The following is a 25,202-nucleotide window of genomic DNA, read 5'->3' as shown; positions in this document are numbered from 1 at the left end:
ACAGGCGACGGGCTTCGCGGGCCGTCGCTTACGAATGTAGCGTGGCGCGACAAAGCGAGGCGGGGCGTCTGCTGGCCGTTGCAAATTATGACGTCAGACAGAATTATTAATATTAAAAAGGACGGAACGCTGATTTATATATTTTTTCATAAATATTTTGTATTTATCATTAGCAATAAAATAGTGTCAAAATAAATCAGACCGCATGAATCCCTATTTCCTATATTTAGTGCATTTTATTTTTAAGGAAAATGAGAAATCCATTAAATCCTGACAAAATCTATTTAATTAGCGTGGAGATCGATCTATTCCTATTTTAGCAGATATTGGTATTCGATTTTTATGTGAATTATGAAAATTGATTAATATTTAGCAAATATTATTCATGTGGTCGTTTGATGCCACGTGACTCAGAAATATTCTGTATATTGCTAAATATTTTTAAAAAATAATAATAAATATGGACAATTTACTAAAAAGTAAATATTGGAAGTGCTGAAGATAGTTAATTACGTACTTAATCACGTAAAGCCATCTTAATAATTACCTGTATTACAATAAACTAAACTAATAACCGCGTCACGGGTGTTACGCTCACCTACCGGTAACTTTTCTCTGCTGCACGGCGCTGCTCACTCGCTCCATTAAAATGGAAGCGTCTTCTTCGAGCTCGATTTCCACCGAGCCCTACCCTTCGATCGCTGCCGCCCGTGTTGGCTCGGAAGCCTCCGGCCGAGACGATGCCTGTTCCCGTTCTGGCTTGCTTCCGGAGAGTTCCGAGGCGTCGGCGTCGACCGTCGCGATGCCGACCTGGACGACCTCCGTCTACGCGACCAGCCTCGGTGTCGCAGCCCTCACCTGGTCCCGCACCTTCCTCGGCATATCAGTCCGCGCCGTTCTCCGCCTCGCTGACGAGCGAGGACAGGTCGAGGGGGAGGAGCCTTTCCTTTTCCGCATCAGGCCGCGGTTTCTGTGGAAGCGGCACGGGTCGAGGCGCTTCCGCTTCAAGGGACGCGGAGGCCGGCGCCGCTCCGTGGACTTCGTGTGGGACCTCAGGTGCGCGGTCTTCCCGCCTTGGGGAAGCCCTGAGCCCGCCGGGAAGTTTTTCGTCGCTGTCTCCGTCGACGGTGAGATGCTCCTTGTCGCCGGGGATATGATCGACGACGCGTACAAGAAGGCTAAGGTTCAGCAGCCCCCTTCGTGCTCTGCACTGGTATCGAGGCTGGAGCACGCGGTGATGAGGGAGCATAGCGGCGGCCGGAGGTCGTACCGGACCCGCGTCCAGGTGGGAGGCCGTAACCGCGAGATCTCAATCGAACTCGGGGCGAAGGAGAAAGGGAAGGAAATGTGGATGTCAGTGGAGGTCGATGGCGAGCGGGTCCTGCACGTGCGGCGCCTCCGATGGAAGTTCCGGGGGAGCGAGAGATTGGAGCTCGAGGGCAGATGGATTCGTTTTTGCTGGGATCTCCACAACTGGTTCTTCCAATCAAAGAACGGAGGATCTGTACCATCAACCTACACCGCCGGCGCCTCCGTCCCGGCAGATGCAGGGCGCGCTATGTTCCTGCTCCGGTTCGAGGGCGAGCAGAAGCCAAACACGCAGCAAATGGATAATCATGCCGGAAATTCAATCTACAAAAATTTGTTAACCGAGAGATATACTCAAAAGGCTGGGCACATTAATTGGAGCTGGAGTAACAGTGGCGTCGGTGGCGAACAGAGGAAGAGAGGAAGGAAGACCAGCACGCCAAAGACCACCTGTTCGTCCTCTTCGATCTCATCGGCCTCGTCAGCCAGCACTTGGTCGGTGATGGAGTGGGTGAGCCCGGAGGAAGTTGAGCTGCGGCGGCTGCAGGGCTTCTCTCTGCTTGTCTACGCCTGGAAGAATTAATCCACTTGGGAACAGTTTGGGGGTAAACCATTTCACCTCTCTTCCTTCCTTTTGTGTAATTTACTATTCAATTTTGTTCCCAAATAGTCTGAACTGACTCGATCTTTTTCTTTGAAGATTGCATGCCTGAAAACACTGCAAAATATTTCATTATATATGTATATTGAGAGCTAGTAATCGACAAAAACATGTTTTTTTTTGCTCTCCACAAACTACTGAATTCATTTCTTTATCTGCTTTTAGAAAATTCTTCAAATTTGTCTGCATTGAGTTGAAGTTGGTATTCCGTATCAAGCTGGTTGTTCTCATACCAACTTCTAACTTGATACTTGAAAGCAAGCATTTTAAAGTCCAGTTCATCTTGCCCATCTTTTCTCACTTGCTACTCCTCTTCACTCTATTTCTTCCTTTGTCAAGTTGTGGTATTGATACTGTTGGGATGTCATGGGTCTTAGAGGACAGGACTACTTGTGTGAGGAGAGGCAGTCCACCTCTGCCTTGTGGTTGGCATTTTGTGTGTGGCTTCTCTGAACTCTCTTCATCTCAAGTTTGCCCGTTCTGATAGGGATGGAACGAAGCCCACTGTTTGGCTTTCTATTGAGTCTTCAATATTGTGGGGGCTCACAAGACTCCTCCATCAATTTGTGATCTTTCCTGCTACTTGGGGCATCTTTGTCAGTCTTTGTGGTTCCACGTGCATTGGTTTAAAGTTGTCCATTTTCTGTGGAACTATAGTTATAACACGCAAATAAACAGTTTAAATTTCTTCTGCTACTGTACCAGTGAGAACTAGTAGCTTGTGCAGTCAAAGCAGTGGAAGACTGAGAACTTTTGCATGCCTTGGAATATTCTTGAAGAAAATGTTCTACTATGTTTGTCAATATTTAGTGGGTTTAACTGAGCTAGTAAATAAACTTTGGCTGGTGGGTTAAACAGGAGAAATTTCTATGCTACTGTTTCATCATACATATGAAGATTACACTAGTCCAAAACTAAGCAGAATGAGCAGCTTTGCTCCATGTGTTATGGATCAAAAATGTTAGGACACAATCAAGGCACTAAAAAGTTTGACCTTGAGCATCATTAGATAACATAAGAGTGCAGCCTGATAAACAATGCAAAGGTTTTGATATGCAACTTGATGGTGATTCTTGTCCCCAGTTTCTCTTAGGACCTAATTGAGATTTCCCATTTGTGTCTTCTTTCCATTAGCTCAGACATTGGGACCTATCCAATTTGCCGATCTAACTGCTCGTCTAGTTACATTGTTGCCCTCATCCTTCATATTTTCTTAGTGAGCTTTTCTTTGAGTTTTATTACTGTGACTTACATTATACAGAGCTCATAAAACATAAATCTTTTGTTTCAGTCCTCTTTGCTTTAGATATGGTGCATTCACCAAATGGACTGTAATATATGAGTCCTAAAGTCATAGCACATAAGGATTGAAAACTAAGTGATAGATTGGTTCTTCTCTATCAAAATAGTATATTTGTAAGCAGTGGTATATTAGCTTCTAATCGAAAAGGGAGTATGAATCCATGAATCCTAGTGCATTAGATTGCAAACTGTAGCATGTATATAGGCTCTTCATTAATCTAAACAATAGCATATCAGACCACAAATCATGGAACATGAGATTGAAAATAGTGTGTAGGTTCTACTCTAACAATAGCTTATGCATGCCACATGAGATTGAAAAACCATTGTAGAGTGAAAACCGCACTACATTGATCTTGCCTTAATTGAAGGGGAGTGTATATACCTATGAGATTGTAAATCATATTATATGGATTCTGTTCTAACTGAAAGGCAGTGTATTAGAAGGATCAAAACAACTTATAGTATTGTTTTAATCAAAGATAAGTCAAAATAGGTCCAATGTGGAGCTACTTAAGAGTAGTTTTGACCATAATAACTTTAAGATGGAGCTGTTTTAGTCAAAATAGCTGCAAGATTAAATTATTTTGGTCAAAACAATAGTAAAGTGGTATAGTTTTAGTCAAATAACACCAAAGTGAAACACACAAGTATATTTGGAGCAAAAATTTATAGGTGAAATGTTGTTTTATGTTCTTAAAAAAAAAATAGAATGCCTTTTTATGATAATAACAACTGGAGCCTTTTGACTAACATTTAATTTAATATTTAGACTCTTTAAGACAACCATAATAAGAGAGCATATATTTCAAAAAATATATATATTAACAAACAAGAACTCAACTCAAAAGAACTATCCTTATCACATCGATCCTAAGTTGGGCCAATTTGATGTATTCTCTTCTTTGCACCAACCATGTATTCATGGAAAGTTCTCTACATCAATTAACGCAATTGCTGCACTTTAAAGATGAACTAACTAGCTTTAATGCTACAGCTTGTTCTTTTATTAGTCATTCAGTGATTTTTGGTTGAAGATTTTATTATTATATTCATGAGATACAGTTCATAATGAATGAATGGTGAATTTTTCCACAATTATTTTTCTTATCTTCATCTAGGAGATCTCACAATCAGGAGGAGAATAACAAAAGTTATTTGAACTCATGATTTTATTTTATTTAAAAAAATAATAATACTAAAAGATACTTGTTATATACTCGTTTTATTATAACAATAGAAAATGTTTAATAATGTTCAGAACTATGGTAGCATTTTTAAATAAGCATATAAAAATAGTGCACATCTCTGCACGCACGGCGCACGTGGAGAGAGAAGGCAAGCGAGGCAGCTTCACTTGCCTCGTGTCGCCCTCGCATGCTTCTTCTGCAAGCTCCGTTCCCCTCTTCTATATCTTTCTCCCTGCGCGCCTTCTTCGTCAAAGAAAGGTCGCGCCTTTGATCACCCGCCATGGGCGAACGAACGCGCACAGACTTCGTCGCCGGCACCTTTCGCCAGTGGCCCGCAGCCCTCCGACGCCGGCTAATCGATGCTGTCGCCTGCGGTGCCTCCCAGCACCGCGGCCGTCGTAAGGCCTGCGGAGGCGTCGACTCTGCTGAGCCACTACCTCTCCGTCCCCGTACCGGAGGATCGGAAAGGCTCGATCAGCTTCTGAAGGCGGAGGCCGCCAATTCTGTCGCCGAAGACGCGGCCCGCAGAAAGATCGCGTCTTTAGAGGAGCTACAGCGCGTGGTGGCACAGATGCAGCTCGATGGCGGCAATGCAGGCGGGGTTAGCATAATGGTGGCTGAGGCTGCGGCGGAGGTGCGCAGGCTTGCTAAGGATGACCCCGAGGCCAGGGAGAGGCTCGCTGTACTTGGGGCGATAACTCCATTGGTCGGGATGCTCGACTCCGAGGAGACGGACCACCAGATCACCGCGCTATACGCGCTTCTCAATCTAGGGATTGGGAACGAGTTGTAAGCCTCACATTCCTCGATGCGAGATCGAAAGCTCTGTTCTTGCCGTTGTTTTTGTTAGGGTTTCTTATCAATGCGTCCAATTCCAGGAACAAAGCGTCGATCGTGAAGGCCGGAACCGTCCACAAGATGCTACATTTGATCGAGTCCGCGAGCTCTCAGGCGATCTCCGAAGCTGTCGTCGCCAATTTCCTCGGTCTCAGCGCGTTGGACTCCAACAAGCCGCTCATCGGCGCCTCTGGAGCAATTCTCTTCTTGTTAACCGCCTTCCAGAACCCCGACACAAGCCCCATGGCAAGGCAAGATGCCCTCCGCGCGCTCTTCAACCTTTCCATTGCCTTCTCCAATCTCCCTCTCCTCATCGACGCCGGCCTCGTCCCTGCTCTCCTAGCTTCAATTGGGGACATGGTGGTGAGCGAGCGAGCCCTTGCGGTGCTCTCCAACCTTGTCACCTACAGCGAGGGGCGCCGTGCTGTGAGCCGCTCCACCGACGCCTTCGCCATCCTCATCGACGTCCTCGGGTGGTGCGACGCTGCTGCGTGCCAGGAGAGCGCGGTGTACGTGCTGATGGTGATGGCTCATAAAGGGCGCAGCGATCGGGCCGCCATGGTTGACGCCGGGGCCGTCTCTGCTCTCTTAGAGCTCACTCTGTTGGGCACTCCGCTCTCCCAGAAGCGCGCCTCCCGTCTCTTGAAGATTCTAACGACCCGCAAAGGGAAAGGAGTGCCGAACGCCGCTTCCAGTTCCGCCATGTCGGCGGTGTCAGCGCCACTGTGCGGGCCTGCAGCACCGGCGGCAGAAGGGATGAGTCAGGCGAGAAAGAGCGTAAAGGAATTGGTGCGGCAGAGCCTGCATAGCAACATGCAAACGATCGTCCGGCGATCGAACTTGGCGCAGGACTTGGCGCCGTCGGATCTCTTTAACAAGCTCACTGCCACCTCGACGTCCAAAAGCCTGCCTTTCTAAAACGATGATGAGAAGGTAATCGAAATACCATGGAAACACAGTCTCTTCTCTTTCATCACTTACTCTTAGTTCTTCCTGCAGTTTCCCTGCTTTCATCTTTTCTCCCACTTTTCAGAGGTCATCTTTTGACGCACTTTTCAGAGGTCAACGAAAAGTAACAATTTGGATATTGTCAATGAAGAGGGATTATCTTCTGACTTCACATAAAGAAACAGAGTTGATAAGGCTTGGACATACTCTTTGCCAGAAGGAAGAGGAAGAAGCTGAGCCTCCACCTTTCTGTCCTTTCCATGCTTTTAAAAAGGTTGCTGTCACCTTTCTTTGTTTCCTTCTGTTGTTCTAGGAATAAATAATGCTGTTTGGATTTTATCAAATTTGTGGCTTCTACCAGAGGACGTAAGCATAGTTTTGGATCTTCTCCCTTGAATCAATCATTCAGAAGGCACCTTCAAAATGCGAAGGATCTTTCTTAATTTTAGATCGTTGAAAGCGTTGTTCTTTCTCATATCTCTCAGCTAAAAATCATTATGCCAGCTCTGGTCTTAAGTGGGACTAACCTTTTACATTAATGCATGATTCTTAGTTCTTCCGATCGAAAACAGCTTGCGAGGTCACATTAAAGACCACTTCAACATGCTTACTGTCATTCTGGTCCCCTAATTCCAGCTACTGATTCTCTGGTAAGATTTTAGAATTGCCAAACTATTGATGTGCAGTAGCTTTGCATCTGCAAAACTGGATCAAGCCAGTTCGAGCTTCGAGAATCGACAAGCCAAACTGTTACATTGATCTAGATACATATGCATTTTAGATCAATGTATGCTTGTTTCAGTAGTAAAGTAACTTCTGATGACTATTATTCTCGAGACTGTCTTTGTTCAGAATTCTTTGAAACAATTTCATGATTTATGGTTATAAATATTTGCAAATGTGGAAGAGAATTCTTTGAAAAATAATGCATATTTCAAATCATGCCTAAGATAACACAGGTGATCTTAGGCTTAGATATCGTAGATGAGCTTCTGGAACTTTAACATGTGATCAGGCTGCAAGGAGATGGCCACCGAGAGGCTACCATCCCCAGTGGGGCTTGGCAGGACAAACATAGACCCTCATAGGCGATGCCACCTGGACCCATGAAAATTGGCCGACCCCAACCGAAGTCAGCATCATGGATTGGTAGACGCACCCAGCTGGTAAGCCCGATGTTTGGACATCTGAATGTGTGCGCACCCCTGACCAGAGCCCCCAAATCCGGCTGCATCTCTAGGTAGTCCAATGCTGATTGCAAGTAGCTGGCATCCATCCTCACAAAGCCTCCTGGATAGTCTTGGCCGCTGGGGAAGGACCACCCTCCGAAGAGGCCACCTCCCCCGCTGGTGCAATGGGTGTTGCTGTGAAGATCACATTCCCAAAGTAGCCTTGTGGAAGTGGTGGTTGGATTCTCTGCCGACCATCGGTTGCAATGTACATCTTGGTCATCTGGTCTGGCTGGAGGTCACGCGCTATGCATGTACACCTCCATACATGAGCAGCAAGGAGGACGTGCGTGCTGTAGTTGCCACCTGGGGGAGCTTTAGCTTTGAGGAGGTTAAGCTGTTCTCGGGTGAGCTTGAAGATGTTGACAGCGGTGGCAGAGCTTGAGCTTTTGGCTGAGTTAATGGTTGGGGGCAGGTGTTTGAAGGGAGGGAGCCCTTCATGGAAGGAGGGGGCAGGTATTCAATGTGAGTAAAAGAGGGGTTGGGTGGATCGCGACCACGGAGGAGGGTTCGATCGATGAATGGTTGGATAGCGATGCCAATGCCACGGGCAACGTCAGACCAAGAGTTGATGAAGTGAAGGCCAGAGAAGCCATCAGCTGCATGATGGTGCATACCAACACCCAAAGCTGCACCACCGCACTTGAAGTGTGTAACCTGGTGAGAGCTGCTTTTCCCTCCCATCTGACAGCCCCCCTCCCACTTCCTCTCTCTCTCCGTCTCAAATGACACTTTTATCCCCTTCTCTCTTTTTTTTTATTTTTTTATTTTTCTAAATTTTCATTTAGTTTTATTTTTAATTAATTTTATTTAAAAATCATATTTTGCTGGATTCCGTAAAAATAAAATATCTATATTTTTAATTTTATTTTTTAATTAATTTAATTTATTATTTTTTCATCAATATGATTTTTTTTCATTTTTTTAAATTTTATTTAGTTTTATTTTTTAATCAATTTTATTTATTATTTTTTATCAATATTTTATTTTTAAAATTTTATATAAATTTTATTTAGTTTTATTTTTTAATTAATTTTGTTTATTATATTTTTCAATTTTAACATGTGTCAAGGGTTGGAAGAGGGATAATTTAAAGTGATGAGAGATTTTGACATATGTCAGGAGTTGGAAAAAAAATAATTTAAAGGGACGAGAGATTTTGACATATATCAAGAGTTGGAAGGAATGTAATTTAAAAGGACGAGAGATTTTGATAGGTGTCAATGGTTGGAGAATGAGTAATTTAAAGAGGGTGAGAGATTTTGACATGTGTTATGGGTCAAAAGTTGGAGGGAGGGATGATTTAAAGGGAAAGAAGGTTCTGACATATGTTAAAAGTTGGATGAAGATAATTTAAATGTCGAATTAGGAAGATAATTAAAAAAAATGAAAGATTCTTACCTAGTTAAAAATTATATAAAATTTAAAAAAATTGATAAAAAAAATAATAAACAAAATTTATTAAAGAAATAAAACTAAATAAAATTTTAAAAATAATAAACAAAATTAATTTAAAAATAAAACTAAATAAAATTAAAATATATATATATATAAGTATTAATGAAAAATAATAAACAAAATTAATTTAAAAAATAAAGTTAAATAAAAATTAATTAAAACTAAAAATATATACAAGTAAAATAAAATAAAAAATAAAGAAAAAGGGTAAAAACGTCATTTGAATGGGGGAGGAGAGAGGAGGGGAGGGGGGTGCGGTGTCAGAAGGGGGGGGGGGGCATACATTGTAATCGACCTCACAGACGAAGCTAATCATGGAGGGAGACTGTTTCGACACCTCACAGACGAAGCTAATCATGGAGGGAGACTGTTTCGACCTGATAGTATTGTAATCGACCTGACATATGTCTTCAATCCCCATAACCCGTGAGAGACGAAGTTAATAATGAGGGAGATAAGACCCGAGAATCAACTGTTCCGATTGAATATCACGGGTAAATCTTCGATTAAGGAGCTGCCACCTCAATAGATACGGATCTCGTCTATGAAAAAATCTGAAAAATTAAAAAAAAAATTGAATGAACAGATTAATAGGGTGTCGAGAATTCCCGATAGACCATTCCGATACTCAAGTCAATAAAAAAGAAAAAGAAAATTATATATGAAGTTGCTGAGAATTCGAGCTAGAGAGAGCCCTCATACATGTGAGTCGAGAGATTATATACTCACGAGAAGGAATCTCCACGCTGACATGAGAACAGACTCTTATTGTGCTTGAGGAGATAGGTCATGTGCATTCCTGATAAATGAGCCTGCAGTGTGGCATCTAGGAGACAGAATCTGTCAATCTCGTAACCGCCCTATGACTCGGCAGCCTTGATTATTCTTCACCTTTTGACTTGCTCAGACACGAGGGAATTTAGGGGACCAAATCTGACAACCTAATAATCATCCTGGTCCTTTGATAGAATTCACACGCTTGGAAGCTTTTGTCGCTTTCTGAGGCAAGAAAGGACTGACTGTCTGAGCTGGATGAGGTTGAGATGGTCGAAATAATGGCAGAGTGACTTAGACGATTGAGGTCGGACTAACTGACATGATGTTCAAGAGGGTTGAGGCAACTGATCAGGTCGGACTGGCCGAGATGATCGCCGAGAAGGTTGAGGCAACTGAGCTCGAACTGGCCAATAGGGCCAAGGCAACTGAGGTCGGACTGACCAAGATGATGGCTGAGAGGGTCGAGGCAACTGAGATCGGACTTGTCGTGATGATGGCCAAGAAGGCCGAGGCGACTGAAGTCAGACTGGCCGAGATGATCGCTGAGAGGGCCAAGATGACTGAGGTCGGACTGATCTCTCTAAGGCTGATTATTGACTTTTTGTTTGACTCTCCGTTTTACCATGTCAGCTGACTCCTTGACCTATTTGTCGCCACGTAGGACCACTCAGAATCCGTCACATCACAAATTTCCCCATCAAGCCTAGTCGAAAGAGGCGTTACCAGACTGACTAGACAATAACCAGTCCCGAGAAAAACCTTCCGGGTGAGGTCGACGAGTGTCGGTCATGTTGGTCAGGAGGAGTCAGATGGCTCGTTGTGGGTTGTCACCATGGACTTGACCCGATTGCACCTCAGGGGTTTAGCGACATTTAATGTTCCGGATACGCGATCTACCTCGAGACTGCGAGGCGTATCTTCCCATTAATGACGTTGGCATGCGATATCGATGACGAGATTTGTACGGTCAAATCTGTCGTCTGGTGGCCACATGACCTTGTCGGACTTCCAACGGTCAGGATGGAGGGCTCGGTATGGATCAATGGCGAGGATTAAAGCTGAGACGAAGAGTCGGAGAGAGGTTGAGCCAATCGGATTAGTCGGATGTGCGGTGTGGATCTGACTACACAGAAATAACCACCTTGATCTAACAGCCATCAATGCTGACACGTCAGCCCTACAGTGTCCTGGATCAAAGTATAAAAGGGGCTTCACCAGTGTCTTCATATTCCAATGCGTTTATTTTCTCAATTGCTCTTGCTGCCTGCTTCCTTTTCGTTTCCCACCTTCCTGTGTCGCCATTTTTCTGCCGTCGTTCATCCTTTCGTTGTAAGTTCCGATTCCCTTATAGTTTTTATCATGTCTTCCAATTCACCTTGGTACGAACACCAACGCTCTATCTATGACAGAGATGTTGCCTATCTTCTCCGCTCACAATATAACATCCCGTCTGATCATTCTATCTATATTCCTATGCCTGAGCACCACCCTCACGAACCACTCCCTGGCCATATCACTTGTTTCCTCAGTCAGATGACTAATGGCCTAAGGTTTCCTATTCCCTCTTTCATTCCGGACCTGGCAACTTTTTATCAATTAAACCTTTCGTAGCTTACCCCCAACTCATTCCAGTTGATCTACGAAACAGTCATCATATGCTGACTGTACCAGATTCTGTTGAATGCCTCCTTTTTCAATATCTTCTTCAGTTTGAGGCGTGCCGAGTGCGGAGTATTCTACTTCGCTGCTTGGCAAAGGTATACCTTTCTAAGTGAGTACCCAACCTCACACAAAGGTTGGAAGGGGCGCTTCTTCTATATTAAGCCCTTGCACCCTTATACCTGGGCGACTCATTGGACTCCCAATCTGCATCATGCACCCCCAGTCATCCAGTATCGTTCATCCTGAGTTTCCAAGAGGCCACTGAAATTTTGAACTACCTCAAGTTTAATGTCAATAACTTAGTCGACAATAAGGCCTTGCTGTACTGAGTAGGGCAGAGTCCCAATGCCATTCGCTTGGAGGACTACCTGAGTAAGTCATACGTAAGTCTAACGTTTTTCTTCTTCATTGACTAACTTTACTTTATTTTGCAGGCTGAATCATGCTGAATGTGTTAATGAACATGGTCCTGAAATGGGACTTAACCTCGGTGGAAGGTCTTTGGGCTAAGGGGGATGATGTGGAAGATGTCGGAGTATTGTCGCCGACCTGACCGCCCACAACGGGTCCGTCTGTAGGAGAAAGTGCTTCCCGGCTAAAGACGACAAAGGGAGCTAGTTCCAGTCAGCAGCCAACCCGCAAGCCATCGAGGTTGGCCGAAGCCAAAGGAATGCCAAATGCTGAGGGCTCCGCCCAGACCCGACCTATGAAGGAGGCACACAAGTATAAAAGGGCTCTTCCCGAGGTGGGACCACAGACGCTGAATATTCAAAGAAGCGGAAGTGTCTTGCTTCCGCGGAGAGGCTGGCCCCCACACAGACTATGCCCGTCCGCCCTCAGGGACTCCAAGATAAAGGTAAAAAAGCAAGTCGACGAAGGATCCGAGGTGTCTCGATCATCAGAGGTTGCCGAAGTCCCACCGAGTGATGCCCAGCCGTCGGGTCGAAGTAAGACATCCCTTCAATGCTCCGAAGCCAGCCAATTGGGCCGTTTCCAAGGGGACGAGAGGCTCAGAGAACCAACTGAGACTATAGGGGAACGTCTCCGCACCTATCAGGAGGAGGCTATCCCACAGCTCGGGATGATTGACCTGAGTGAGAATCTATGCGAGTCTCACGTCAAGGTTGGATGCGCACTTTACGCTCCCTGCTTTCCTTTTTGTTACATGTTATTTGAACATGTTTTCTTTGTTCACAGGTCGGAATGGAGCAGAAAGTCATCCATTGGCATCTGATTCGGTTTGAGAAGCGTCATGCTCGGATGGAGGGCCAAATTGCCCATCTCCGAGAGAAATTGGCTCAATGGTCTTCGACTGAGGCCGAGCTATCAGAAGCTCTGATGGCGGTTGATCGGGCCAAAGTCGAGCAGACGATAGCCCTTCAAGCTAAGGAGAAGGTGAAGGCCGCAGCAGAAGATTGGCTCCTAAAGGCTGAGGGTCACTTGACCCGCATTCAAGAGTTGGAGCAGGAGCTTGCCCAGGTCAAGACCGCAACCGAGGATACCTTCCAAGCGGAGAAGTAGGCTCGAGAGGCCTGTCTTCAAGCAAAGCACGTCGTGGCCTGCCGAGAGGTAGAAATAGCCACGTACGGTCGAAGCGCAACTCCTCCAGTTGAGGTCTGACTCACGCTAAGAAAAGGAATGATTGAGTCGGCAACTGATCAGGGTCCGAGCTAGGGAGGGTCAGCTCAGCCCGAAGTTGGAGGCGGCTCGGGCAGCTCTGGAGGCAGCATGTGCCGAGCTAGCTGACTTCCAAGCACAGGAGGAAGCTAGACTGGCGTAGCGCCAACAGTCTTTCCTGGCTTCTTTGGACTTTTACTATCTGCTGGCATAGCGCTCAGGGAAGATAATGGAGCATGGCTTCAAGGGCGCCATCCGGCAGTTCATAAGGGTCGGCTTCATCACTCGGGAGAGCAATCTCAGTTTCCTGGATCTCAAGAAGGTGTGGAACGACCTTCCCGACGTCGAGAAAGGGGATCTTACTGCTGCAACAGAGCAATCTGAAGTTCCCGCGGAGGCCGAGCAACAGATCGCAACCCCGGTGACCGAGCCAACCGAAGCTTCCGCTAAGGTTGAAAAGTCTGATCCCTCTGAAAAGCCTGCTACTTCTCGGGAAACCCTGGCCGAGGTGGAGAGGGAGGAGTGAACCAAGAACTTCCATTTTTGTAGTACTCCATTTTTGTAATGTGATCTTCGTCTTTTAGAATGTAATTTTCTACTTCTGAAATGAAGCATTTATCCTTTCATCTCGAAGACTTAAGTAGTGATCTGGGTCTACCATTATCGGCACTCGTCGGAGTTTAAAGCGAATCTGAGAGATGTGAAAGAGCCATTCGGAGTGAGCCAAGCCGTTCGGACGGGTGAGACCGAGGCCTCAACCGAAGTTAGTCGGGCAACATACAGAAATCAAGTTTGAGCGAGTAAGTCATGGGGTACCCGCCAAATTAGTCGGGAGGGTAGAATAAATACTAAAGACGCGAGCAAATCGGTTGGGCGAATACCATAAAGACTAAGGGTACAAGCTGCCCCATATGCTTACGACTAATAGTGAGTGAGGCGAGCAAGTAGGGTAAATATAAAGGCGGACAGACATCGTGACCAAATTGCTCAGGCAGAGTCGGAGCCAATCAACCGAACGAGTCAGCCATCCTTCTCTCGAGCAAGTAACGATAGGAGGTCTTTAATGCTAGCTAATGTATTATAATTTTATATATTTCTATAAAGTATAGGATTAATTGTCTAGAACGTCTATGATTTAATTATAATTTTTAAACATATAACTGTGGTTCAGTGTTTTTATATCTTATGATTTAATATATATGAATTAGTTATATACACTTGTCATATAATTCAAGAATTTTAAACTATTATTATTCTATATAATTTAATTATTTGAGTTGATATCAGTTTATGTATATACATATAAAATTAATTAATTAATTAATTATAAAGATGTCAAATCTTCGTCGTAACTAAATTTTATATAAAATTATCTATAAAGGGCAGTCCGGTGCACGACTGCATGACAGACGAGAGATAGTTGCGCCTCCACGCCTCGCCTCGGCAATGCTGCCAACCAACTTCCTTCCTACAGCTAAACGACAAAGAGGACATACAAAATCAAGCCGCATAACAGTTACCATAGAATATCACCTTTGTCTCCTAGATGCTGTCCTATCGGCACAGATGTCAGCAAGACACAGGCTTTGTCCCCCCAAATATCGCCATTGTTTGTCTTTTGTGACAGAGGGAAAGTTCTCAGTCTGTGATATATCAATCTCCTGCTGGTACGAGCTCTCTCTCTCTCTCTCGACTTTTGCATACTCAAGCTACTACCTCTTCTTTTTGCATCCATCTTCGTCGGAGACTGACTTGAGCGTCAAAGTGGCATGTCGGGATTCCTCGACACCCGCTAACCCGTTCTTTTGTGTTGAGTTCTCAAGTCTTCGTCCGACTGGGGCCTCACAGGTTGACGTGGCATTTTCTTGACTGGTGGATTGATCGTCGGCGGCATTTGGCCGAAACAATAATATTTAAATTTATTTAATAAAATAATTAAAGTGATCCGAATCGAATCTATAACGAATCAACTTTTACAATTATGATTAAATTTGACTTAATTTTTTTTTTTTATGAGTGTAAGCTTAGTTTAGTTTAAGCTTGATTTAAATTTGACTCGAGCCTAGTTCATTTAGATATTATCGAGCTAATTTTTATTTAATTATTTAAAATTTTTATATTTTAAGTTTATTTGTTTGGTGATTGAAGATATAAATTTATTTGTTCATTTTAAAAAAAAATCTATGAAAGTTTTATTGATGAATATTATTTTTAAATATTATTCATAATTATTAATTAGTTGAATATATATTTAAATTTATTTATTTAATTTAATAAATTATTTAAATTTATTTATTTAATTAATCTTATACATATTCAAATTAAATATCAAATATTAAATTTATTTATAAATATTTGATTCATTCATTAGTACTATCGAGAATTGATCCACTTTTTTTTTGCAGAAGAGAATTGATTTCTTTCTTCTTCATCATTTTCGTCATATTAATTATAATTTTTTAATTTATTTTTTTATAAATGAATATGAGATCTATAAAATTAGTGGGATGACAAATTTTAAATTTACAACAGAGTCACTCACGAGTTGAAGAAATACCGCGGAGATCCGCTGGACCAATTAAATTGAGCAGTTGCCCCCAACAGTTAATATTCTTTATTTTTGTGTGGCAGGTCTCCCTTTCACATTTAATCACCGACAAAAATTTATATTATATTTTTTATTTATTCTAATCAAATTTTAAAAACAAATAAAGTGTCTCATCCGTTTTCATTAAAAGAAAAAATATATTAATGACAATGATGCAAGCATATAACAATATGATTAATTTATATTTTTTTTGATACAATTATATTCTCTTTCAAGTTGTGATGAGAAAAATTAGAGACTATCAACCTCTTTTTTAGATTAAAAAAAAAAAGACGATTGAGACTACCGATAAGTAAGATGATTAATTAGTGATCTTCTGATGTCATTCTTGTCAGCTGATCGATGAGGATTCCTAAAGTCCATCAAATATTAATAAATTTTATTGATTTGGTGTCAAATGATCTTCTAGCGACCATCTAATACTATTCTAAATTCGAGTATGAGTTTTTTTCAACCTGAAGTGATTGACGCAGGATAAGATAACGATTATCCTATAAATAATACTTTGATATCAACTGACACTGGACAGGATGGTAATTATCCTGCGATCAATATTGAATCCTTAACTAAAATAAAAAATAACTAAAATAAATTGAATTAACTAAAATAAAAAAATAATTTAAAAATTATTAAGTGAGTAAATTTGTAAATCTTTAACTAATTAATAAATTTTGTATAATATTTAAATAATTTAATTATTTCAATCGAAAACTAAAATAATAAGTTTTTTATTGATTTAATTTTTTTTATTTTTATTTAAAAATTCAGTCAGTTTAGTTTATTTAAAAAATTCAGTTCAATTTGATTTTGATTAATTCGATTCGGTTCAATTCAAACCGAATACGCACTCAGTCCTAAGAGGAGCTAGGGTTCGATCGATCAAGGGCTGGACGGTACTGATGCCGACGCCGCTGGCAACGTCGTTTGCAAACGAGAATCCATTGAAAATAATACAAATTCAGCTTAATATTGGAACACGTACTCCAAATGTTTGCACGGATATATATACATATCAGAAATTTAAATAACTGATTTAATATTAAACATGTGATCTAATCTCAAAGTCTAGCTAGCATAGCATAGATGAGCTTCTGGAATTTCAACATGTGATCAGGTTGCAAGGAGATGGCCACCGAGAGGCCACCGTCCCCGGCGGCACTCGGCAGGACGAACGCCAGACCCTCGTAACCAATGCGCCCAGGACCCATGAAAATCGGCCGGCCCCACCCGAAGTCTGCATCGTGGATCGGCAGACGTGCCCAGCTGGTGAGCCCGAGGGTTGGGCATCTATATGTGTGAGCGCCCCTTACCAGAGCCTCCAGATTTGGCTGCATCTCCAGGTAGTCCAATGCCGACTGCAAGTAGCTGGCGTCCATCCTCACCACGGCCTCCTGGACCGTCTTGGCCGCCTGGGAAAGACCGCCCTTCGGAGAGGCCACCTCCCCTGCTGCTGCAATGGGCGTCGCTGTGAAGATCACGTTCCCGAAGTAGCCTTTCACTACAACAAAATTTGGTCACTTTCCGCAGCGCGCAAATTGACTTTCCGCAGCGCAAATATCCGCAGCGCACATTGTATGCTGCATAACTCCATGCTGTTGAAAGTCATAAAACATCTGCAGCGCGCGGGGCGTGCGCTGCGGAAAACTGCATCCGCAGCACGCGGGCGTGCGCTGCGGAAAACGGCATCCGCAGCGCGCGGGCGTGCGCTGCGGAAAGTTCTTCCGCAGCTTACGGGCGCGCGCTGCGGAAAGTTACATCCGCAGCGCGCGAGCTGTGTGCTGTGGATGCAACTTTCCGCAGCACGCACCCCACGCGCTGTGGATAATTATATTCCTAAGGTACAATATACCTACTTATATATACAAATATAATACAAATATAAATAATTATAACCTGTTCAAAACTCTTAACATTTATAATCCAACATACAAATACCACATACAAATACCAGATAAAATCACATTCACAATTATAAATCATAGCTCAAACCATGTGCATATATGTCAGAGATAACATTCCAAACAAAAATTCATCGTTACTACAAAAAGTATATGGTCAAATCTACATCAGTCAGACAAAACTATAAACATCGATGCCCAAGCGACTGTGCTTCCTATGGCATCCTCAAGAAAAAACATCTCTTCATTTGGTCGAATTAGCTCCACCTTCTCCACGAAAACTCTATCAATCCAAACTTTCCAATAAGATCCACCAAGAGGAACGTGATGTACTTTTGCTTTTGGATCTGTGGATGCAATTCGACCTTCTGCAACAGCTCCATCAAAAGACCAATGAAGCAGCTTACATTTAGCATTTACATTGATATCTTCAGCATTCACCTTCTTTAGTTTTGACTATATAACATTAAAAAGTAATTAATGATTAAATAAATTTTATAATAGAGCATGCTGTAATTAATAAACAAATGTATAATTTTGTGATAAGATAGTTACCTGAGCTGCAACATTGCTATCGCCACTAATATAATTTCCAATACCGCTACCAACGCCACCACTAGCAACCTAATTTTACAAACAAATTAGTTATTGTCAGTCAAATACAAAAGAAATAGACCTGCTATAGGAAAAATACATTAGCTAGTACAGCAGAAACATTACTAACCTGTTCTTTTTCATTTTGTAACTTTATAGTTTGGAAGAAGGACTTCATTTCTTGCATTTCTTGTTGAAGATTATGCACTACACCTTCAAGATGCTTAACAGTTGAATTTTTTTCTACAGAAGCTCCAACTTTTGATGGTTTAACTCCAAAGCCCATTCCACGCACTCTACCTCGAGATTCCTTGCCAAATACAAGGTTAATTGCATCATCGGCAATGTTAGCTGTGTTTAAAGATTCTGGTGGACATTCTTCTATTTCTTTCTGCAAATAGCAATATACAAATATTGTAAAATAAAAAAATTTATTTACTAGTGCTAACATAGGTATGAAAACTTGTAGATATAATAGCGGTTGATAGTCTTATTACTATTTTATCTCCAATAGCTTGACTAATAGGTTGTCCATTTTTCTTCTTGTGACCTTCAATCCATACTTGTGACCTTGTAATTGTTGTTTCTGCAGGACTTGCTTTTTCCTTAAGTATTTGACATATATACATATATAAAAAATTGTTAGAAACAAATAATATAATATCTATAAGCATAAGTATAGAACTTTAAAATTCATAATTTTTTATAAATAATAATACTTACCATAATGCTAGCTAATCGAGCATAACCTCTTCGACTCATCGTGTGTTTTGGCATAGTTCCTAGCTTGTGCAAAAAATTTCTGAACCCCTTGTTCATATTCGGGTACAAGCCTTGAAGGCAAATTCATCCATTCCTTATCCATTTCTTAAATGACTACAACCCTAAAATGAAATTACAATCCATTGCTAAAATACACACAAATAATCAATGAAATTAGAATCCTAAAATGAAATTAGCACCCTAAAATTAACAGGCTAAAATCAACAACATGGCAACCCATAGATTAACATAATCCTAAAATTAACAACATGGCAAACATGACAAAATCAAAACCTTAAAATTTACAACATAAATCCAACATGGCAAACCCTGAAATATAACATCATAATCCTAAAATTAACAATCTAAAATCACAAAATGGCAAACATGACAAAATCAGAACCTTAAAATTTACAACATAATATAAATCCAACATGCCAAACCCTAAAATACAACATCATAACCCTAAAATTAACAGTTTAAAATACAACATGGCAAATCCTAAAATACAATATGGCAAACCCTAAAATACATGTTAACCATAAAATTAACAGTCTTAAATACAACATCAAATCGTAAAATACAACATGACAAATCGTAAAATACAACAATGCAAACCCTAAACTACATCTTAACCCTAAAATTAACAGATCCTAAAATCCTAATTTACCTGCCGCTGCAACTCGTGCAGAAGGAGACTGCCGCTGAAAAATGTTAACCCTGATGCCTGGAGGAGGAGGAGGATGGACGGCTGGCTGGAGGCGCGAGGGAGGAGTGAGTGCGGGAGGCCGAGAGCGGCCGGACCGAGCACGGCCGTCGGGGGGAGTGAGCACGGGCAAAACAGGGGCGTCGGGACGGGGGAAGGGGGGGTGGCCGAGCGCGGGCGAAACACCGTCGGGGGAGCCGAGAGCGGGCGAAACACCGCCGTCGGGGGGCCGAGCGCGGCCGAAATAGGCCTTCGGGGGAGCACAGTCGGGCGAGCGTAGGAGGCCGAGCTTGGGCGGGCGAGCGCAGGGAGCCGAGCGCGGGCAGGCGAGTGCGTACGGGCGAGCGCGGCCGGCCGAGCGACGTGCGGGAGAGCGTGGGCAGGCGAGCTTGTGCGGCGGAGGTCTGCAAACGCGGGCAAACGCGGTCGGGTGAGAAATCGAGAGATCGGCAGAAAACCTAAGGAGCGGAGAGCGGCTCGGAGCGGGAGAAAAGGATTGCAGCGTGAAAATGCCAAAAAAACACTTAAAGAAAAAAATTAAAATTTAATAAATAATCTTTTTTTAACAGCGTACGATTATACGCGCTATTAATGATATTTTTTCCCCTCTTTTTAACAGCGTATAATTTTTGTACGCTGCGAAAAAAACTATTCGCAGCGCACTGTTAAACGCGCGCTGTTAATTTTAAAATATAATCTATTATCCGCAGCGCACTTGATTATGTGCGCTGTAAAAACTATTATTAACAGCACACTAAAATTGTGTGCTGTTAATGACGTGCTGCGGAGTTTGAGGACGAAGTGCGCGCACCGCCACACGTGGGCCGCGAGGAGGACGTACGTGCTGTAGCTGCCGCCCGGGGGAGCTTTGGCTTTGAGGAGGTTAAGTTGCTCCCGGGTGAGCTTGAAGATGCGGACAGCTGCAGGGCTTGGGACCTTGGCTGAAGAGGCGGAGGTGTTCATGGCAGGAGGGGGCTGGTACTCGATGTGAGCAAACGAGGCGTTGGGTGGGTCGCGAGCTCGGAGTAGGGTTCGGTCGATGACTGGCTGGACGGAGATGCCAAGGCCGCGGGCAACGTCGGACCACGAGTTTATAAAGTGCATGGCTGAGACGCCGTCGACGACGTGATGCTGCGTGCCGCAGCCCAACGCTGCACCACCGCACTTGAAGTGCGTGACCTGTGTGCATCCGTCGGATCCAACATACACCAAATTCGAGATGATGTCAAACTTCTGATAGTCAAAAAAATAATAATAAATAGACAAATCTGAAACTTTTCCTAACATTTTTATTTTCAGGAAATTGTCATCGTGTTTTTTTTCCTATTTCGATAGAATATTGTGATCTGATATTAGAGGTTTTCTTATATTTAAGTCGGAAATAACAGTACGCCTTTACTCCAAATGAAAATGATACTGGAGGTCACGTCATGGTTGGTCGATGACCACGCTTTTTTACACTAAATAAAAATATTTTATTTATTCCAGATTAAGAAATTTCATACTTTTATAATATTCAGATGTGGATGATTTATCTGGTTCCAATATCAATGTTCTATCCTCCCTCTTAATCTTGATATAAAAGTTTCTTTGATATCATCCTTTTACCTTTCAACTTACGAATCCTCAATTTTTTATTCCAATAGGTCTCCCTCTTTTGATTCATCTTCACTTTGCATTGAGGTTGAAACTTTATGAAGCTTGACCAATTTACTCCATAGCTCTTTCGCATCTTGATATTGACCTATCTTGCATAATATATCATTAAGAATTAAATTTACTAATATTTTAGTTACCTTATCATTTATCTTCGATTTTTTAAGTTGTTCCTCGATTCATTTCTTTTTCTTGAGGAGTTTTCCTTTGCTATCCATCGGGACTTCAAATCCTTCCATTACAACAAACCATTGCTGTATATACATCTTCAAAAATACTCCATTTTTAATTTCCAATAATCAAAACCTTCCATCTCAAATGGTGGAGGTCCTCGGATGTCATATCCAAATCCATCTTGGGGATCCATTCTCTTTTTTTTTCTAGTTTTGTACTCCTTCTGCCAGTTAGTCCAATGAGGAGTGACCTTTCTCTGATATCACTTGTTAGGACTCATGCGAGTTAGAGGGGGGTGAATAGCTTCGATCGCTTTTCATCTTGAACTTATGTTCGTCGTTTGAATGCGCAACGGAAACCTTGATTCAAACGTGACTTCACATGCACAACTCTTGGATTTTACTTAATATCCGTCTCCTTGAGGCGACTAATCCAAGGGTCTACTCTGAGCTATCTACCTCCACTATGAACTCCTCTTTTTTGGATACTTTTCGGAGTCGGAGAAGCCTCTCACAAGTTTGTTCTTATAAGAACACAACAATACAACAAGAAATAGGAATACAAATACAAATTAAAGCAAAACACCTTTACAAATGAGAATAACCTCTTGTTGGTATAGAAATGCAGCAGCACTTCGTCCTCAAACTCCCAAAAACTCGCACCTTCTCCGATAAACAAAATCTTACTTATACAGCTGATGTTAGAGTTGATTTTCGCCTATCAATCGACTAATATCCTCTCCCAGTCGACTGATATGGTTAGCAACCAAATAACGACTTCTGAACCTTCTGAAATCTATCTGATTTTATCAATTTTTAAATATCAGTCGACTAATTTGTTGGTGCCCCAATTAGTTTTAATGTGAACAACCATGTTAAGTTAGATCCTGTGTTGTTCTGATACCTCTGTTAAGTGTGCAGGAATTTAAGTACGGAGAAAGTCGAGCATAAGACGTAGCAGACAAGAAAGATTGCGCGGGGAAGTGAACCGACGGGCTCGATGCAATCCGAGGAACGCGGAAGCTGCGGAAGAGTATGCCGGTGGAGCGAGAATGACGTGCACGAAGTCCGAAGGACAAGAAGCCGGGAGGAAGCACACTCGAGGGGCAAAAGATCGGAGTCAAGTTCGAGTGAGCCTAACTCTGGTTGGCCAGAAATCATCCAACCGACAATTCTAAAAAAGACAACAAAAGTCAAATATGTTGACTTTTGATAGTTGACTTTTGACCGTTGACTTTGACCAAAGTAGAAGACTTAGACTAGGTTTTAAAAAAAATTTGATCAATTTTATCTTTTATCATATAAAAGATAAATACTTAATTTTTATTAAGGATAATTTTCTTTATCCTTTATTAAATATAAAGTTTATCCTTATTTAATCAACAGCTATGATTAAAGTCTATCTCTGATCAACGATTAGGGTAGCATCAATGGATTAACGGTCAAGAGAAAGTTCATCTATGATCAACGATCAGATCTTATTCTCTTACGCTATAAATAAAACTTAGAGTTTGCAAAGACAAATTAAGTAAATTTGAGATATGATAAATTTGAGACTTAATTCCTAGATCTGACAAAAACGTAATTATTGATACGAACTAAATTTTTTGAAATAAACTTGATGATAAAAAGCGGTGGTAAGAAACAAAATTAAACAAAATTAGTTTTTTATTTTTTTTTCAAGTGGAAGGATTGAACTATAATGAAATATATGTACTCCTAATTTGATTATATTATTTCATCTTAAATTTACATATGAATAAATTTTATAATGATACATATTATTATCATAAATTTATAACAACTTTTACAACGAATTTATATTATTTCATCATAGAATTTGATAACGATTTATTATCTATGAAAATTATTTCATAATAAAAATATTTTTGATGAGTTATTTTTTAAAATTCATCGTCAAAATATCTAATTTTTTATAGTGACAAAGAAAATATTTTTTAAAAAAATAGAAAAATAATTTTAAAAATTAAAGATAAATGATAAGGTAAAAAATTTTAATTAATTTTTAAATAATATTTTATATAAATTAAATAAATTTAAAGATCTTAAAATATTATAGATGAAGTTAATAAAATTTTATGAAAATTAAATTTCGGTGCAAAATGAAAATGAATCCGAAGAAGATTATTTCAATAAAAAAGAACTCAAAGATCTAGAAGTGTTGAACCTCCGATGGAGAAGTATTATGAAAAAATGTTAATCTTAAAGATTAAGAAGGAAAAGTTATAATTATCGAAACAAATTTTTTTTTTTGGCAACTTCTATACTCAGCACTTACTTCCCCGCTATTAAATTAATTAGTAATTTAACTAAGCCTTTAACGCCATTAAAATACTTTTAACATAAACATTTGCCAGACCTATTAAATATATTTTACGGTTCACCAGAGCACTCTAAACGTATTACCGTTGATTTAAGTTGACTTATTCTATCACATAATTTAGACAAATTAAATTAAAATTTTATTCATCTAATTTAAAATGGATTTAAATGGATTGATCCATCTAGATCTACAATCCGCGTGTGTTAGACTATTAAAAAAATTCAGCAGAATGCGGTAAGTACCTAAATCAAATTTAATATTTTTTTATTTTTTAATAGTCCATGAAGGACCAACAGCGGGAAAATTTATGAGATGTCGTCGGTGTAGTCTACCTTGTAAGTACGTACCTGGACGAGGAACAGCGGGAAATTGGGATGAGCTGCTTCAGCTCCATGGTGGGTGCGAAGTCGCCGAAGTCATCCACCGTCGCCTCGGCATCCGCCTCCACAAACAGCACCCCCTCGCCGTTGCAATCGATCTCAATCCGTCCGTCCTCTCCACGAGCCAACCGCCCGGCCATGGGGTAGAAGGGCACCAGCACTCGGGCCAACGCGTCGAGCATCACCTCCGCGTCAAAGAAGTTCGCCGACCCATCCGGACGGTAGAAGTACACGCTCAGCGTGTGGTGATGCGGCACCACCAGATCCAGGTTGGAGTTCCACAGCCTTCGCTGCGGCGTCGGCTTCGCCGGCCTCACCATCGTCGACCGCCGCACGTTGATCACCACCATGGCTCCGCGTGGCTCAGTCATCTATCTCCGTCAAGAACAAAATAATCTCAAGTTACTTTATCTACAAGAAGCCAAAATTTTCGATTCTAGTCCAGATTCTAGAGCCGAATGCAGCTCATTTTTTTATGAGAAATTCATACGTTAAGAGGGAAATGTACCCAAAAAAGTAAAAACCAAACATTAAGCTAAAAACTAAACAATAGATCAATATTTTTCCCTAAACAAAGCAAAAATCGGAATAAATACCGGATGGAAAGGAGAAGGAAGAGGATGAAGCAAAACAGGATCGGTTATACGCTTGGATTAAATAGGACATGCAGTTTGCTTGCAGTGTCTGTTTATTTATTGATTCACTTTGAATTGGTTATATATATCGTAATTGTGTAGGATCGTTGGATGATGAATTTTATTTTTTTACTAAAGTAATTGATTCTGTTTACTGAAATGTTCCATTAATTAGGTAGGGGCCAGGTATTGAATTGGTTGGATCGTAATTGATTCTCTTTCCTGAAACAAGAAGACAAGATAACCAGCTGTATCGACCTGATATATGGAGGGAGATAAGACAAGAGGACCAGCTGTATCGACCTGATACATCTATCTCCTCACAGTCACGAGACGAAGGTGAGGTTAAATTTGGCCAGAGATCTCAGACGATAGCCTGCTCATATATGACGAGCGGGGTGGTAGGGAAGGGTTGACCAATTGGTCAAGCGGCAGAAAATTAATACAACTGATGAAG

The 25,202-nt window shown here is 41.6% G+C and overlaps 3 protein-coding genes and 1 pseudogene across 3 annotated transcripts; 2 read left to right on the top strand and 2 right to left on the bottom strand.

Annotated features, from left to right (window-relative positions):
* The first annotated feature begins 740 nt into the window (after positions 1-740).
* Positions 741-2,011, top strand: LOC141821980 (uncharacterized; annotated as a pseudogene).
* A 2,730-nt stretch (positions 2,012-4,741) lies between these two features.
* LOC141822513 (U-box domain-containing protein 45-like) lies at positions 4,742-6,216 on the top strand. Its single transcript, XM_074709959.1, has 2 exons — positions 4,742-5,250; positions 5,340-6,216. Exons 1-2 carry the CDS (start codon positions 4,742-4,744, stop codon positions 6,214-6,216), a joined length of 1,386 nt encoding a protein of 461 aa, XP_074566060.1.
* Positions 6,217-7,217: 1,001 nt separating this feature from the next.
* Positions 7,218-24,026, bottom strand: LOC141821104 (hydroxycinnamoyltransferase-like). The gene is given in 5 exon segments (XM_074708475.1): positions 7,218-7,321; positions 7,324-7,527; positions 7,530-7,872; positions 7,875-8,135; positions 24,015-24,026. Coding segments are annotated over 4 exon segments (867 nt in total). The 5' UTR covers positions 8,091-8,135; positions 24,015-24,026.
* LOC141821546 (hydroxycinnamoyltransferase-like) lies at positions 16,656-24,460 on the bottom strand. The gene is made up of 7 exons (XM_074708941.1): positions 24,074-24,460; positions 21,876-21,896; positions 20,306-20,736; positions 19,522-20,080; positions 18,220-18,480; positions 18,095-18,119; positions 16,656-17,095 (listed from the first exon to the last, which is right to left on the bottom strand). The coding sequence occupies exons 1-7, from the start codon at positions 24,458-24,460 to the stop codon at positions 16,656-16,658; spliced, it is 2,124 nt and encodes a 707-aa protein (XP_074565042.1).
* Positions 24,461-25,202: the final 742 nt, after the last annotated feature.

This window comes from Curcuma longa, chromosome 2 (assembly GCF_044706935.1).
Source record: "Curcuma longa cultivar G26 ecotype Majalengka, Jawa Barat chromosome 2, ITB_CL_G26_1.1, whole genome shotgun sequence".
NCBI lineage: Eukaryota > Viridiplantae > Streptophyta > Magnoliopsida > Zingiberales > Zingiberaceae > Curcuma > Curcuma longa.
Note: the sequence above shows the minus strand (reverse complement) of the source record. Positions and strands in the feature narration are given on the sequence as shown.